Source organism: Lactuca sativa, chromosome 2, assembly GCF_002870075.4.
Source record: "Lactuca sativa cultivar Salinas chromosome 2, Lsat_Salinas_v11, whole genome shotgun sequence".
In the NCBI taxonomy this organism is placed as follows: Eukaryota; Viridiplantae; Streptophyta; class Magnoliopsida; order Asterales; family Asteraceae; genus Lactuca; species Lactuca sativa.
The window spans coordinates 107,824,523-107,841,057 of record NC_056624.2 but is presented as its reverse complement, the minus strand read 5'-3'; the positions used below and the strand labels follow the sequence as shown (position 1 = coordinate 107,841,057).

Here is a 16,535-nt window from a genome sequence, read left to right as displayed (position 1 = left end):
TGGAAGCTCATGGAAGCCTTTGGAGGTGTTTAAGGGCAATTTAACACCTTAAAAAAGTGTTGATGGTCCATGAATGAGGGTTTACGGTCCAAGAATATTCTTGGGCCGTAAACTCATGTCCATACCTCAATTGGTGAGATTTTAGGGTCATAAGCTCATGCATGCAAGTTTCTAAGCCATATCTAAGCACTAGGAATGATTTGGAAGGGTTTTGGGGCTTCAAAACCCTCTTTAGGGGTGTTCACGGTTTTGGAAGGGTTCTTAAACCATAAACACATGTTCTTGAGTGTTTTGGGTGATTCAAACATATATTTGCATGATAAGAAAGCTTAACAACAAGCTAGGATAGATTACTTACCAAATTAAAGCTTGAAAGGAGGTTTTTGGATCAAACTTGAGTTTTTTAGAGAGAGAGTAGTGAGAGAAAGTTTTTTAAGAGAGAGAAAAAGCTTCAAAATTATGTCACTCAATCCCTTATATAGGGGTTGAGTTTATGGCCTGGAGAAATTCTACCCGATACCGACGTTAAACGGAGCTTTTGGTCGTACCCGATTAATTTGTCGTAACTCAATTTGGTCGTAACTAATAATTTTCTAAATAATAATTTGGGATGTTTTCATGAGTTTCTAATGTGTTTGGATACCAATTAAGTCATAATGGAAGTCTCAAAAAAGTAATGACTTAATTTAAAAACTTAAACGGAAACAATTCGAAAAAGATGAATTTTATGGACGGAAACGGATTACGGCGATGGAGCAAACTTCGGGTTGTCACAGGTTTTGGTATAATACAACATCCTATGGTGCACATACAACCCTAAATACCTTGGATCTATGTTTTCACTAATTATACATGCAAATGGTTTCCAAGGCATTAAACCTATAACTAGCATGCATTTGACATAAACCATATAATATACTAGTTAGGGAAACATACTTTTTATGTGGCTTGAAGTCTTGATGTATTTGGCCTTAAGAGCTTAGCACCAATAGTATGAAATGCCTCAAATGGAATCACAAAACACCTAGGACAAAGGTGGCTCTTGAGAGAGAATTCCATGCACCAAAACACCTCCATATTTCTCTAAGAAAAGATGTGGTGATTTTGGCTATGGAGTAACCTATTTATATGTAGGATTCCAAGGGTCATGGGTATAACCCATAATCCATACCCATGGGTTTTATGATCCATGGTTCATGTGGCCCAACTCTTTATGTATCCATACATAAACTTGGTCCAACATGGATCATAAGCCCAACACATATAAATATAACTAATTATCATAATTAGTCCCCATAGATTTAATTAGTCTCTTTTGATCACTAAATTAATTCTTGATCGATACTAATTAAAACATATGATTTCATATTAATATATTATAACTTATAATTTCTTAATAAACGATAAATAACCATCTCTCAAAAGTCCATCCTAACAAAGTGTCCTGATGATATGCAACCCAAATGGACCATGCTACTCTCGGGTCAAGTACATACCAATAATAGTTATGGGCTTAGACATCTAATCCAACAGTCATAACCTGAGTTTTGACAGATGTCACACTTCCTGTCTTTTGAAGGACAGGGCACGAGATTGGTGGGAGGAGGTGGGGTGCGCTGTTGGTGACCAATCTATTGATACGATGACAAGGGATGATTTTGTGACTGGGTTCAAGGTTGAGTTTTCACCGGTGATTGAGGTGCAGCAGTTAGCACGAGAGTTTCAGGATCACCGCCAGACTACTGAGACGATGGTTGAGATCACCGTGATGTTTCGAGAGAGGGCACTTTTGGTTTCGCATTATGTGGTGGACGAGGAGATGAAGAAGGCGAGGTATCACGAGATGTTGACGAGTGATATTAGGTAGTTTGTGAGTCGATCCATTTACACGACACTGGAGGATATGATAGTGAGGGCTAGGGAGAAGGAGATTGATCTCGAGATAGAGAGGAAGAGGAATTCGGATGAGGCTCAGGTATCATAGGGTTCGGGAAAAAGGCCCATGGTTTTTGATAAGAGTGGGAATGGCCAGCAAGGTTGGGGCTGTTGTGTCAAGTGAGGCAGGATGCACGATGGGGCGTGTAGGGTGGGTGGTTCTACCTGCTTCAAGCGTTGTCAGATGGGTCTTATTAGCAGGGATTACACTGCTACCACCACCACCACCCTGGTATCTGATCTGATTTTCTTTCATTCCAATCAGAGGGGACACAAGAAGGCCCATTGTCCGAGTTTGGCTGCAGCAGGACCAGTGTCAACACCGGCTCCCGCAACTCTTCAGATCAATGACGGCCACCAGGGTAAGACGGATGCGCCTGTGGTGAGGAGCAGGGCTTTCCAGTTGGCGGCCGAGGACGCTCGCGTGACACTAGATGTGGTTACGGGTAAGTATCTTCTCCTTATCTTTTATTTATATTGAATTGATTCTTATATTTATGTGTTTTATTTTAGGATCGTTCCTCATGAACGATATTTCTACTTTGGTGTTGTTTGATTTAGGGGCTACCTGATCCTTTGTATCGCTTGCAGTTCTCGACTTGAGTCCTAGCTAACATCATAGAAGAGAATCATTAGACCCTTCCTAAGACATGAGCCTAGGGATCATGCTCCAACAATCAATTTATATGGTCTATACTTGGAAATAATTTCTCTAAGATGGAGAGAACCATCATATCTTATGTGAGAGGTAGAGTCCAGTGTAGAGCTTTCTTATGCATGTCCTACATATGGTGGATGAGGCATTTTATTTATAGGGCTAGAGGAAAGGAAAACAAGCAGATAAGAAGAGGGATAATCAGAGAAAAGCCAGATCAAGCATACTCTTGTTCATGCTCTCGTTGGATGGGAATATAACTTGGTCATCAAATGAAGATGAAATTACATAAATGGTCCCTATGGTCTACCAAAAATCACAAACAAAATCCCCCAAAAATCCATAGCAAAATCCCTCATAAATTACCACCAAATGAAAAGGGGGTTGTTAATTAACAAATAGCAACATATGTATTTGAGTTAATTACTAATTATTTGAGTTATATTTTCATTTTTATATACCCAATAAGCGATGCAATCTTTTAATTAAAAATAAATTATAATAAAAACTTTCAAAATCGTCCTACTCTTTTTCAAGAACTTTATAATCTTAAAAGCCTTTTAAATTATAGGGTATTGTTGTAATTATATCTTTAAAGTAAGTTGTAAACTTTTATATGAAATCTTAGGTATTGTTGTAATTTTTTATAATGTTATCTTTCTTAATTGTACATCTTTAACGAAATGAAGGACCATAATCGTTGAGTTTTATTTCTAGAGTTAGAAGATACATCACTAAATGTAACACAGATTATTACCCATCATTTTTCACTACACTCTTGACGAGGGGTAGGATACCTACTCTTATCAGTACAATAGTCATATTTCATATACTTTTTTCTTACATCTTCTAATGATTTCAGTTGTTGGGGGTTTAATTGCCAATATTTTTTATTGTTCCACCAATACTTTTGAGAAGCACAATCCTTATTAGGACTATTAGGCAACGAGATGCACCCATTAATTTTAAAATCTTGGAAATTGACATGGAATGGTGCATTTGAATAATTGACCTTCGTTCTTCCACCATCAGTTGCCCAACTTGATCCATCCCAGAAGCTCGTAATCACTTGCAATGTATGATTAGGGTACCCAACACCTCTAATTATGTTGTTCTTATATACTCTTATTGGTGTGTCATCTACAAAGAACCTGAAATGAATATAAAATGTAATCTTTAGTAAATATATTTGTTTATAAAGTGATTGGTTTTCGTTTCTTGATCATTGACACAATCAAGCTAACAAAACCTATAAAATTTGATATCAATATGATGTATGTAATTTCCGATAAAAGAAGATACACGCGTACACAACTTGATGGTCGTTCCATAGCAATTTGTAGTAATGGAAATCCGCACCAGGATCGAACCAAAGACTGAATTTTTGCTCTCTACCACCGAGACCATTTGTAAATACGTTCGTTTGTAAAATGACTGGTTTGCCCGGCCGATTTCCCAAGAACTCAAAGTCCATTTCTTCGTGAACAGTTGTATTTAGAAATAACTACATTAACTCAACATAATGAGATGCATACTACCAGATGTATAAATCAATGATCTTTAAAGGTTGTTAGGATAACTTTTTATTCATTTACGATTTTAATCATATTACAAGCAAAAAATAATTTTTATGGCTATGATTTTGAATAATCATAGACATTTTTAAAACTTCACCACTTTTTTTTTTCCTTTTTTGTATCATGAGTCTTGGATTAGTTTCATGTTCTCATTTTATTTTGGTTCTCATGTAAACCTTCTTTATATATATATATATATATATATATATATATATATATATATATATATATATATATATATATATATATATATATATCATTTTAGTATTGCATAAATATTATTAAATATGTTGTTGATGTTGGTTATATTATTGTGTTGAATATGAACTTATGTTTTTTTTTATTCTAGTTTTGTGATGAAAATAAAATTATATTTAAAATTTATAGGTTCATATATAAATATATATATATATATATATATATATATATATATATATATATATATATATATCATATTATTTTAATCTTGAACAAGGCATTGGTATATGCCTAGTATATATATATATATATATATATATATATATATATATATATATATATATATATATATATATATATATATATATATATATATATATATATTAAGACGCACAAGTACTGTGTAACCATGTACGACGTGCTATATGAGAACGATTAGGTTATACATCTCATTATTTGTTTGTTTGTTGTCATGCATTTTCATTGTTAAAGATTATATTAACAAAATAACATTCTCATAAAATGAAAATTATAAATAGTCATCATAAAAATTTCATACTATCCTTATAAATGATTTAATTTTTTAAACTAATTGTTTTTTCATATTTTCATTACCTTACAAGACTATTTTCTTATTAAATTCTTGTTAAATATCAATTACCATACGGCCACACAATACCTGTTTTCCAAGTAATAACATCTCGAAATGTGGTTATATATATATATATATATATATATATATATATATATATATATATATATATATATATATAAAAGAACTGTGAAGACAAGTTTAAAGCATTTGTACATACATAAAAAGCAGTAACAATACCACCGGAATCTTTAGTCGGTAGCTTAATCTTCATTTGAAAGAATCCCGATCCAAAATATAATTTTGACCCAAATCCAGCACCTACAAATAAATTTATAAGTACACGTTACTAGTGTAGATATAAGTAAAAGTGTAGATATGCATGTGTATTTTTTATGTCAATGATTTAACTATATTACATTTTAATGTGAATTTGAATAGATTCACATATGAATCGCATTGGTCGCTCACCTATGCATGACTAGAATGCAAGTGTAAAAGTTGGATAGAGTGATCATTCACTTGTTAATGACCAAATTGCTTAAATTTATTATGTTTATATATCGATATAAATATCTATTTGTAGATCTTGGAATTTATGTATTTTTGTATATATATTTTTTTCCGATAAAAATAAAGCTCTAAAAAATAGAAAAAATGCATAAATCATAGGATTAACATTATTTTAGGAAATGTAACTTTGTTACGTCAAAGTCGAAGTGTCCGTGACTTGTCTATTCTAATGACCTATGGACATAAATTTTTCTTAATAACTAAAAAAAATTCTCATATCTATGATTAGACTTAATTTTTTACTCAAAAATACTTGATTGATTTATTGTTTCCTTAAAAGTTATGGTTTTTGTGGTACGTAACTTAGAAAACAAGTCATATTAAAAAAAATCCTCATAGTTGTGAGCAAACCAAAGAACTCCATCATAATCCTTGAATCAAATTCATCTATACAGTCATAAAATAATGAGTCCTAATAAACAAACTCATCAAATTCATATATCGAAAAGTGATGGAGTTAATTTGTCATATATATATATATATATATATATATATATATATATATATATATATATATATATATATATATATATATATATATATATATATATATATATATATATATATATCATTTGAGTTTAAAAACCAGAATAATATGGTTATGTAAAATTATTATTACTTTTGTTAGTGATAAAACAAATTTAATATAGAAGCTAAATATATTCTTTGAGAAAAAAAAAGTAAAGATTATTCATTAAGATAAAAAAAATAATTTAGTAGAAAACCTGAGGATTTATCCAATGACAATTGAACCTCTCGTCCTTGATTAAGAAGTTGAACATGCTGATTTCCCCAAATTATCTTATAATTTTCATCAAAGCTAGCATTCTGTGTTGCATCACTAACTCTAAGCAAGAAAATTACTTTAGACAAAATGAACATCATCTTCGTTATCATCCATAGATGAAGACCCATTTGATCGTTGCAAAAAATTATGATTATTGCTAAAAAATGACCTCGAGAAATTAAGTTGGTTGTGTGTAGGTATAAATATAATGTACAAAGACATCCAACAAATCAATATATACTTGTGTGTAGGTATTAAAATACGAATGGGAATATTTATACATGATATTTTTCATTTTCTACAAGATATTTGGCTTTAATATCCTCATGCCCACAATCCATAATATAACCAGTTAATTACACCATGCGATATAAATTAGTTTATATAAACATTAAAAAAATGTAGATAAAATCATTTGTTTAATTGTAAATTTATATATCATTGACCTATAATTATTTAATTAAAATATGTTTCATATACATATAAATAATCATAATGTTTTTAGAAGTGACCTTATTATTAAATCGTTATCATTACTAAATATATTCTTTCTAAACCATTTTCTTGACACGGCCCAGAGATTAATTAACACATGGGTTTTCATTTGTTTCAATCAATAAAATTATTTATTACCCATTTTCTTTAACACGTCTCAATTCATTTTATTATTTATTTTAATATCAAACTTGTTTATTTTGACTTTGTAAAAATAGGTTCCTATTTCGCCCATCTAGCAACCACCTTTGCAATAAAAGGGGAGAAAATTTACAAGTAGCCCATAAGATAGTGATTTACCGGTAACCCATAACGTAGTTGATGGGTTAAAAACTCAACTCAATGTCATGCGGTCTACATCTAGTTCTCTCCCAACCAAGGAATAAGTGTCAAACACCTCCTAATAACCCACACAAGGTAAACTTTAAGTCTACCTTCTAAAAATAGAAATTTGACCAATGATCAACCCATACAAAAAGTTAACGGTCAAACTCAAAGTCAACAACCAATATTGTCCACCATTGAGTCTCACGTCGTGACCGACCTTTGGTTACCTCGTGAGAGCACGCTGAGTCCAACTCAACCAATATCAAAAAATGATCTTATGAAAATAAAACTAGTGACCATTGATAAACTCTGTTAGGACGTATTATTTCGAACTAAAAACAGTTCGTAATATCTAGCAAATAATATCATTGAAACACGAAATTTAATTATTATTCAACATATCTACGGTTGACGAGTAATTTAAATTCTATATTCAAACTTGTGCCTAATAGCTATGAGGGATCGGAATTGAACAATTATACGAACCAAAACAACGGAACATGGTTAATGATATTTTCAAGCAGTTAAAATATCACAAAATTATACATTGGTCGATCAATCTTATATTTAATTAATGAAAATATAAAATAGATTATTATGAGGCATAATTAAAATGTACCCAAATGTTTATAAATAAAAGAATCAAAAATAAACATTTAATTTTCAATACATAAAAACTACAATGCTATATATATATATATATATATATATATATATATATATATATATATATATATATATATATATATATATATATATATATATATAATACTATGCTAATGGCTACTGGGTTATGCTTGATGTTTTAGCAGAACATGAGACTTAATGCATACGACAAGCATGCTTCTAGGAACGAGTGTCCGGTAAGAGACAATTAACTAGAAATAAATACCCAAACCTTTCTATAATTTTTTATTTGGACCAGGAAATCTCACTTAGAAAGTTTAGACGATGTGAGACAATCAGCGTGAGAGAGTGACTTAATGTCATCTCAACATATGGTCTTGCTGATGAGATACTTAGAGAGATTTAGGTACATACAACAACATGCTTTCCAGGGACAATGAATTGTCAATAGTTACATACTTGGCTCATGAACTGTCACGGTCAAATTCTTTAAAATGGTACAATACAAAATAGTAAATAATCTAAGAATACAAACAAAATAGTTAGTCAAACAAGGAGATATTCTAAAAGCGATATCTTTGCAGCCTTTTCAGAAACAAGATAAAGACTTGATTCATTAAATCTTTTGAATTCAAGTGCCATAAATGAACTTCCTTTTTTCGAGAAATCTGTCCCTCAACATTGTCTATAAATGAGTGAGCAAACAATATCAAATATATCAAACTTAAACTCAATTTATAGAACCAAAGAGAGAAAATGTCTTTAATCGTTGAAGTATTGAAGATTGATTCCAAACTTCATGTTCACCAAGAAAAAGAGAAGAGCATGAACCAGTATTTATAACCAACGAGTTAAAAGGATCCAATATTTGTAGCCTTCGATTTATGAGAGCCACCGAGACAAAACTCGAAGGTTTCATACATTGTGATTCATGATAGAAGTAATGAGGACCACCGTCTTGTTGAAGAGGTCTTTGGATTTCAGAGGGGAAATGATGTTGCAATGACAACGTTTATGGAAATTAGACATGCTATGTTACCTAACTTCACTTCATCCCATTTCAACATAGATAGGCTCTCTAATAAAGATGATACATGTGCCCAAAATAACATATTTTGGCACAGTTATCTCTAATCTGGCCTCATCAATAGGATGCTTCATGTCAATCAGCATGAGAATCAACGTCAGGGAGTGAGTAGTTGGCGCTAAATAAAAGATGCAAAGTTAGCTTTAACTAGCTCTACTATGAAGATGTTGCACCGAAGGAATGATACGCTGATCCTTTTCAAAGGAACAAATCAGTCCAGGTCAATATCGAGAGAGAAGAATATGCATAAGCAACGTTAGTAGTATATGTACAATGTATACTTCTTTGGTAAAATAAAAGTTCAAAAAGAATTTTTGAAGCAAAAAGGTCATAGCAAATTAAAATATTAGCAGCTTATGTTAAGAATTTTAAAGGTAGCGAAGCGAAAGGTTAAAAACATAAATTAGCATTGTCTAAACACATAAAATCAAAGCATATAAATGTGGTTGTCCCTGAGTGCAGTGAACACAATCTTATTCTTAGCATCAAGAACCTTTCCTTCAAGGAAATCAAAGAGAACCTTATAAGCAGCACCATAAAGTTGACTGATAGAGATAAGATTTATTTTTAGGCCCTTAACATAGAACATCTCCTTTAGCTTAAACATCGTGCACTCAAATGCGCCAACGCCCATAACAGCTTCTTTATTGTTGTCTCCAAAAACCACAATAGGACCATCTTTCTCCACAAAATCTGTAAAGAGGGACTTGAGACCGGTCATATGTCTAGAGCACCCACTGTCAAGGAACCAAGTGTGTTCTAGATTTTGAATCGACCATTAGATAGCTTGAGAGGTGTCAGCGTCACACATGTTGAGATTACCATCAAGGGAATCATTGATAAGAGCCACAAGACCCTTAACATTCAGCCCATCATCTTCTGATGTATCCTTTTCTTCCACCCATTCTTCATGATCCTCTTATTTTGCAATGAAATCTTTTGTCAGAGAGATGTTCTCCTTCTTCATGTGAGCCATCAACTTCTTGTACAAAACTACATAGTTCTCTAGACTTTGAGCTTCTTTCTTCTCTTTACAGTCCCTGGAAAAATGGTAAGGGCTTCCACAGTTAAAATAGTTACTTAAGTTTCTCTTCTCCGAAGTAGATCTCCTTGCTGAACTTCCTCCCTTAAACTGAGTTCTTCGAACTCCATTTGATCTGCTTTCTTCATAACGTTTGACAATAAGTGCAGCATTGGCAACAAGTTCATTAGTGATTTCTTCACCACTCTCTTCACCTTGATCTGAGTTATTTGGTTCAGTGATGAGCTTCGTTGTTGCCGTTAGAGAAACCAAGGCTACAAACTTTTCATTGTTTGAGTCCTTCATGATGTCTTTATGAAGAGCTTTGTTCTCTTCGTAATTTCATAGATTTCCAAACAAGGAGTTCAGATCCATGGCATTGATCTTCTCACTATTCTTAAGGACGTCAATGTGATGTTCACAACTTTTCCCAAAAGAGTCCAGGAACTTCATAACCAACTGAGAAGAATGCTTGACAGTTCCTAGCCTACGTATATCATTTACTAAATAGTTAAACCTGTTAAAAGTTTGGGTTAGTGACTCAACTTGTTGAGCGAAGAAATTCTCATATCTCCGATTGAGGTTGTTGATCGTTGTGGCTTGAACTTCCACAGTGCCTTCATAAGCCACTTCCATCGTATCCATCATCTCTTGAGCCGACTCACAATTTTGTACAAGACGATATACGTGATAGGGAAGAGAGTTTTCTATCACTGCTCTAGCTTTCATATCAAGACTAATCAGTTTATTGCCATCACCATTATAACTAGTCTCTGGTTTTTGCTTCAAATGACTAATGGGGTCATTGTTGACCATAGGTTGATACATAGGAACGTGAGGACCTTTTTCCACAATTTTAAGCATCTCATAGTCCATGGTTTCAAGAACAACCATGGCCTTAGTTTTCCACATGGTGAAGTTGTGCGTATCGAATGGAGGAATCTTGTTGAGACCAAAGGATTTAGGATTATAGGAAGTCGACATGATAACTTGATCGTATAAAAAAAAAGCGCTATGATACCAATTGGAGGTTTGTATCAGTCGGATATACTTCAAGTATAATAAACAAGAATAAACTAACTAAACAAAATAAAGAAAAGAAAAGTAAAGAACATGAAATAATCACAAAGTTGTCTTTCACCAAGAAATAAGTTGTTTTCACCAAGAAAACGGGTTGTCACAAAGACGGTCACCAAGACGATTACATTAAGGTCTCACCCAGATGTTGAATATATACTAAACTATATTATTATATCCCTTCAATCAAGGCATTATATCTAATCTATATTAAGAATCGATCCTTATCACCAAGATATTCGGATATGATATATATTTTATACATATCCGTATAATTACATAATATACAAAGATTACATTAGATCACTAACTACACACTGAAGCTGATAAGGCTTGAGGTGCTAGCGTTGGCGCTGGCAGTCAACATATAGAGTGTTTGACTCATCAGATCATAAGGTGTGACCTTACATCTCTCATTCAATGACACTAAGAATGACAAAGACCTTGGCATCAACCTCGATCTGATAGAAGAAATGTGTGACACATACGCATTCTGCCAAGCAGTATACAAAGAAAACATCGAAAAATACAACAACAATAGAGTAAAGGAACGAGCATCCAAGATAGGCAGCCTAGTACTAAGGAAAACAAGATAGGCAGCCTAGTACTAAGGAAAACAAGTCTAGCCATGTCGAGCCAAGAGGAAAGTTAGGACCAAGCTAGGAAGGTCCCTACATGGTTATGGAGGCACACAGAAAGGGGTCATACATCCTAGAGAAAATCGAAGGAAGACCCATCCCAAGAATGTGGAACATTCAAAACCTGAGATGCTTCCACTATTGAAGAACGCACACCCCTTCATATTCCAGACAAGCAACAAGCTCAAGAGCATGTACTTTCTTTTTGTTACTTTTCATTTTTCCATTCAAAAGCATGTAACAAAGGAAGGATTGATCACCTTCTCCACCCGATATACATCCAACGCAAACTCTTCTAAATTCAAAATATCAAAAGCGCACAATTATAGAACCACTTGTGATGATAAACGACAAACAGTTCAAAAGCCCCTGACTTTGATCTGCCTAGAGTCTAGAGGCCAATGCCTTGATATTTTTTCGAAGCGACAAACGGTTCCAAAGCCCCTGGCTTTAACCCACCTAGATTCTAGAGTTCAATGTCTCGACATTTTTTCAAAACGGAAAACGGTTCCAAAGCTGTAACACTCGTGTTTCTAGCCTGGGCATTTATATTGAGTTGATATTCTAGGTTAACCTTTGTAACTCATTTTGAAGAAATGAAAAGGAATTATGTGAATATTATGTGAATTATGTGTTTTATGCTTAATTATTAGGGCTTAATTAATTAAGAATAAAAATAAGCGTCAAAATAGAAGGGTGCGAACCCTTCTAACCGTTCGATCAGAAGCTTCCCTCTGTAAATAGAAGGGTGCGAACCCTCCCGGCTAGAATTTAGAAATTGGCAATTTTGGCCCCTTTTTCACTATTTTGGCTATTTTTACAACCCGCAAAGCCCCGGTATCGATTGTAAAGCCCGGAATACACCACGAAGTGCTCGAGAAGCCTGGAAAATTTATCTTTTCGGTTTCGAAGCCCGACTTTTACAAAGCCCGGTTTCTCAATAAAACTCCCGGTTTTATTAGAAAAGATCGTTTTAGGAAACGAATTGCTGCCCGATTATCATCAAATCAAGTGAGTGTATAGTCACTTTCATTTTACACATAGATATGAAGTATTTACCTTATAATACATGCTATGTGTAAATATATTAATTATTTATTTAAGGTGATTGTTGTGTTGATGTTTTATACAAGTTTTAAACTATATAAGTATTTTTATCTACAAATATGTTGGGTAGAACATGGGTAGATTGTGATGTGTGATAAAATAAAATTGATGAGAGGCCTCGATGTGTTTTGAGATCCAGTCATCTAGCGGAGTTTGGATGACGACCACGGACTTTCTAGACAGTCCAGTGGGAAACATTAGCAGGTCCGCAACCTGTAGGTGTTAATGAACTAAGAATGTTCATTCACTGTACTCCATCCCCCTCATGGTTGACTTTCGGACATATATGGCTGAGGAAACCCCTTAGCAGTAGTGTCCATCCCGATGATATTCTTTAGGCTAGGTCCCTTGTGATAAGTGTTTAGGGACATAAAGTGAGGATAACGGGAACGGGTAATCAGGGTTATTGTTGATTGATGAACTTAGTAAGTTTATTATTATTGTGGGTTGAAAACCCTATATGCTCACCAGGCTCCCAAGCCTGACCCACTCAACTTTTTATGTTATAGGTAGTGGACACCGAGCATAGTCGGAGGACAACGAGAGATTTTTGGATTATAGGCCAGTAGTTGTAAATAACTGTTGAAAGGCTTATAATGTCTTGTTTATGCTTTTAATATGTATCGGAACATGACATCCCGAGGTTTTGATATATATATATATATATATATATATATATATATATATATATATATATATATATATATATATATATATATATGGAAAACATATACCTTCTTAATGAAGGGTTTTGATAAACTTTTATCATATTTTGTTTGGGGACCAATTCCGCAACATTTTTTAAAAAGATTTTCTCTGATTTTATTTTAAAAAGCATAAATTAAATCGGTCTTTTCTGGCCGAGAAATTAGGGGATGTCACAGTTGGTATCAGAGCATTAGTTTAAGCGAACTAAGAAATTGTAGAATTTCTAGACTTGAACTTAGAATGCTAAGTGATGATTGTGAGATGAGTGTCTACTATATTTTAGACACGAGCACTAGTTTATTTTAGGGAAGATGCCTAAAATGCCCTTATGTACTAAATGCTATGTGTTGGCCATGTGTGACATTATTTATTCGGATCTATGGTCTGTTACCGACCAGATCTGGAAACCTTATGTGTGTAGGATTCTAAGCGTATGATTACGAGATTAGAACTAACATGTAAACGTTTCGGAGTGATAAGGGAATTGACATGTCTAATAAGAATAAAGACCTAAATTCACCTTATTCGTTATATAGATTGTAATGGCCATAACTCGTAGTGGAGCTGCAAATGCAAACGGAAACAGGGATCAACAGCCTCAACCTCAAGTAGTTGAGCAAGTACCTATTGTAGGAGCTGCACCTGAGCCAATGACGATGGTTGGGGTACAAGCAATGATGCAAATGATGTTAGATCGCCAAATGGAGGATACAAGGAGATTACTACAACAACATAGGGAAGAGACTACGACGCATGTTGAACAGCCCGTATTGAATGAAGGGCAATTAGTAGGAGGGAACTACAGTGGGACTCTTGGTCAAGCCAACCCACCGATAGTTAGACAAAACAACCAAGATGGAGGAGTTGATGGACGCGGATGCAAATACAAAGATTTCATGGTATCTAAACCGCCGTGTCTATCTGGAAGTCCGACACCGGTGGAAGTCATGAATTGGATCTCCGAAATGGAGACGATGTTTGAAAGTTGAGAGTGCAGCAACAAACAAAAGACCGCACTTACGATTCCTCTGTTAAAGTCTGGTGTGTTAAGCTGGTGGAAGTTACTAGCTGATTCGATGCCCAAGAGTGAAGCTAGTAAGATGTCTTGGGAAGAATTTGTGGTACAACTGAAATTGCAGTACTGCTCTGAGCAGGATCTTCTGGAAATCAACAATAAGTTTCAGAATTTAAAGAAAGGAAAGATGAGTGTTACTGAACACGCTGCTAGTTTTATGGAAAAGATAAAGCTAGTTCCTCATCTAGTTCCAACTGAACTCTCTAAGGTCAATAAGTTTGCCCTCGGGTTACCAGCGGACTTTGGTCTGATGGTTAAACAAGCAACCACTTTGAAAGCCGCCATCTGGGCTGCTAAGAATGTCGAGGTTCAGATCAAAGAGAAGGGTCTGGAGAGGGCAGAAGTTGGTGAAAAGAGAAAATTTGAAGGAACTTCGGGTTCCAACAAGAAAAGCAAATTTTCTAAGTCCAAGAAGTTTGGAGGAGGAGGGGGTGAAGTGAAATGGTGTGAGAAGTGCAAGAGAAAGCACTCTGGGAGATGTAGTGAGGAGGTGACTTGCTTTAAATGTGGAAAGACTGGGCATTATGCCAACGTGTGTCCGTCCGACAAGAGGGTATATTTTGAGTGCCATGAAGTAGGGCATGTTCTTAAAGACTGTCCAAAGAGGAAGGATGCCGCAAAGCCCAATCTACCACCAAAGCCGAAGGCGAGAGCCTTTCAGATGACACTTGAAGCTGCAAAAGAAGAAGTCGATGCCGCTTCAGGTACCTTTCTCGTAAACGAATTGCCTGCCCAAATTTTGTTTGATTCTGGAGCCAATTACTTCTTTATATCGCATGAATTTGGTAGAAAGCTAGCTTTGCCTGTAGATAGGCTAGTTAATGCCTTATTAGTCGAGATTGCTAGTGGCAAGTTTGTACCTGTTAGCCATCGTATGAAAAACATCCTCATTGACTTGGATGGGAATAAGTTACAAGAGGAATTATTGCCTATCGAGTTAAATGGATTCGAAATAGTTTTAGGAATGGATTGGATTAGCGCCAATGATGCAGAAATACTATGTAGAAAGAAGATATTTAAAGTAAACCCGCCAGGGAAAGAGTCGTTTATGGTGTATGGAGACAAACGCAGAGTAAACTCTGGAATCATTTCCCTAATGAAAGCCAGAAAGTGTTTGGCCAAGGGATGTACATCATATCTAGCGTTCATGATCGATGCCAAGATGGAAAAGAAGGAGGTGCAGAATATTCCGGTGGTGTGTGATTATCCGGAAGTCTTTCCCGAAGATCTTCCCGGATTGCCCCCTGATCGACAAGTAGAATTTCGTATCGACTTGTTACCAGGAACGACGCTGATAGCGAAAGCACCTTATCGATTAGCACCAACCGAAATGAAAGAACTTATGACACAACTTCAGGAGTTATTGGACAAAGTTTTCATTTGACCTAGTTCATCACCCTGGGGAGCTCCTGTGTTATTTGTAAAGAAGAAAGATGGAAGCATGAGAATGTGCATCGATTACAGAGAGCTGAACAAAGTGACGATAAACAACAAGTACCCGTTGCCAAGGATCGATGACTTGTTCGACCAGTTTCAGGGTTCGAGCTATTTCTCGAAGATCGATCTTAGGTCGGGATACCATCAACTAAAGGTGAGAGAGCAGGATATCAAAAAGACTGCTTTTAGAACGAGATATGGACACTATGAATTTTTGGTTATGTCGTTCGGACTAACCAATGCCCCAGCAGCTTTCATGGATTTGATGAATAGGGTTTGTAAACCATTCTTAGACAAATCCGTGATAGTATTCATAGACGATATCTTGATTTATTCGAAAAGCAAGCAGGAGCATGAAAAGCATCTACGTGAAGTGCTAGAAGTCCTGAAAAAGGAGAAGCTGTATGCAAAGTTCTCCAAGTGTGAATTTTGGATTCAAGAAGTCCAATTTTTAGGTCATGTGGTTAACCAAGAAGGAATAATGGTTGACCCAACAAAGATTGAAGCTGTGATGAAGTGGGATCGACCAAAAAGTCCTACGGAGATTCGAAGCTTTTTAGGATTAGCTGGATATTACCGAAGGTTTATCCAAGGCTTTTCTTCGATTGCTACTCCATTA

At 34.8% G+C, this 16,535-nt stretch overlaps 1 protein-coding gene across 1 annotated transcript; it reads right to left on the bottom strand.

Annotated features, from left to right (window-relative positions):
• Positions 1-3,350: 3,350 nt before the first annotated feature.
• On the bottom strand, positions 3,351-6,415 carry LOC111880044 (xyloglucan endotransglucosylase/hydrolase protein 2). The gene is made up of 4 exons (XM_052768885.1): positions 6,256-6,415; positions 5,178-5,278; positions 3,901-4,094; positions 3,351-3,741 (listed from the first exon to the last, which is right to left on the bottom strand). The coding sequence occupies exons 1-4, from the start codon at positions 6,413-6,415 to the stop codon at positions 3,351-3,353; spliced, it is 846 nt and encodes a 281-aa protein (XP_052624845.1).
• Positions 6,416-16,535: the final 10,120 nt, after the last annotated feature.

Coding starts and splice junctions, on each gene's coding strand:
- LOC111880044 (XM_052768885.1), bottom strand. CDS start 6,415: ATGATGTTCATTTTGTCTAAAGTAATTTTCTTGCTTAGAGTTAGTGAT. Junction 5,279..6,255: donor GTCATTGGATAAATCCTCAG/GTTTTCTACTAA, acceptor ATTTATTTGTAG/GTGCTGGATTTGGGTCAAAA. Junction 4,095..5,177: donor GTATTGTTACTGCTTTTTAT/GTATGTACAAAT, acceptor GAGTTAATGTAG/TTATTTCTAAATACAACTGT.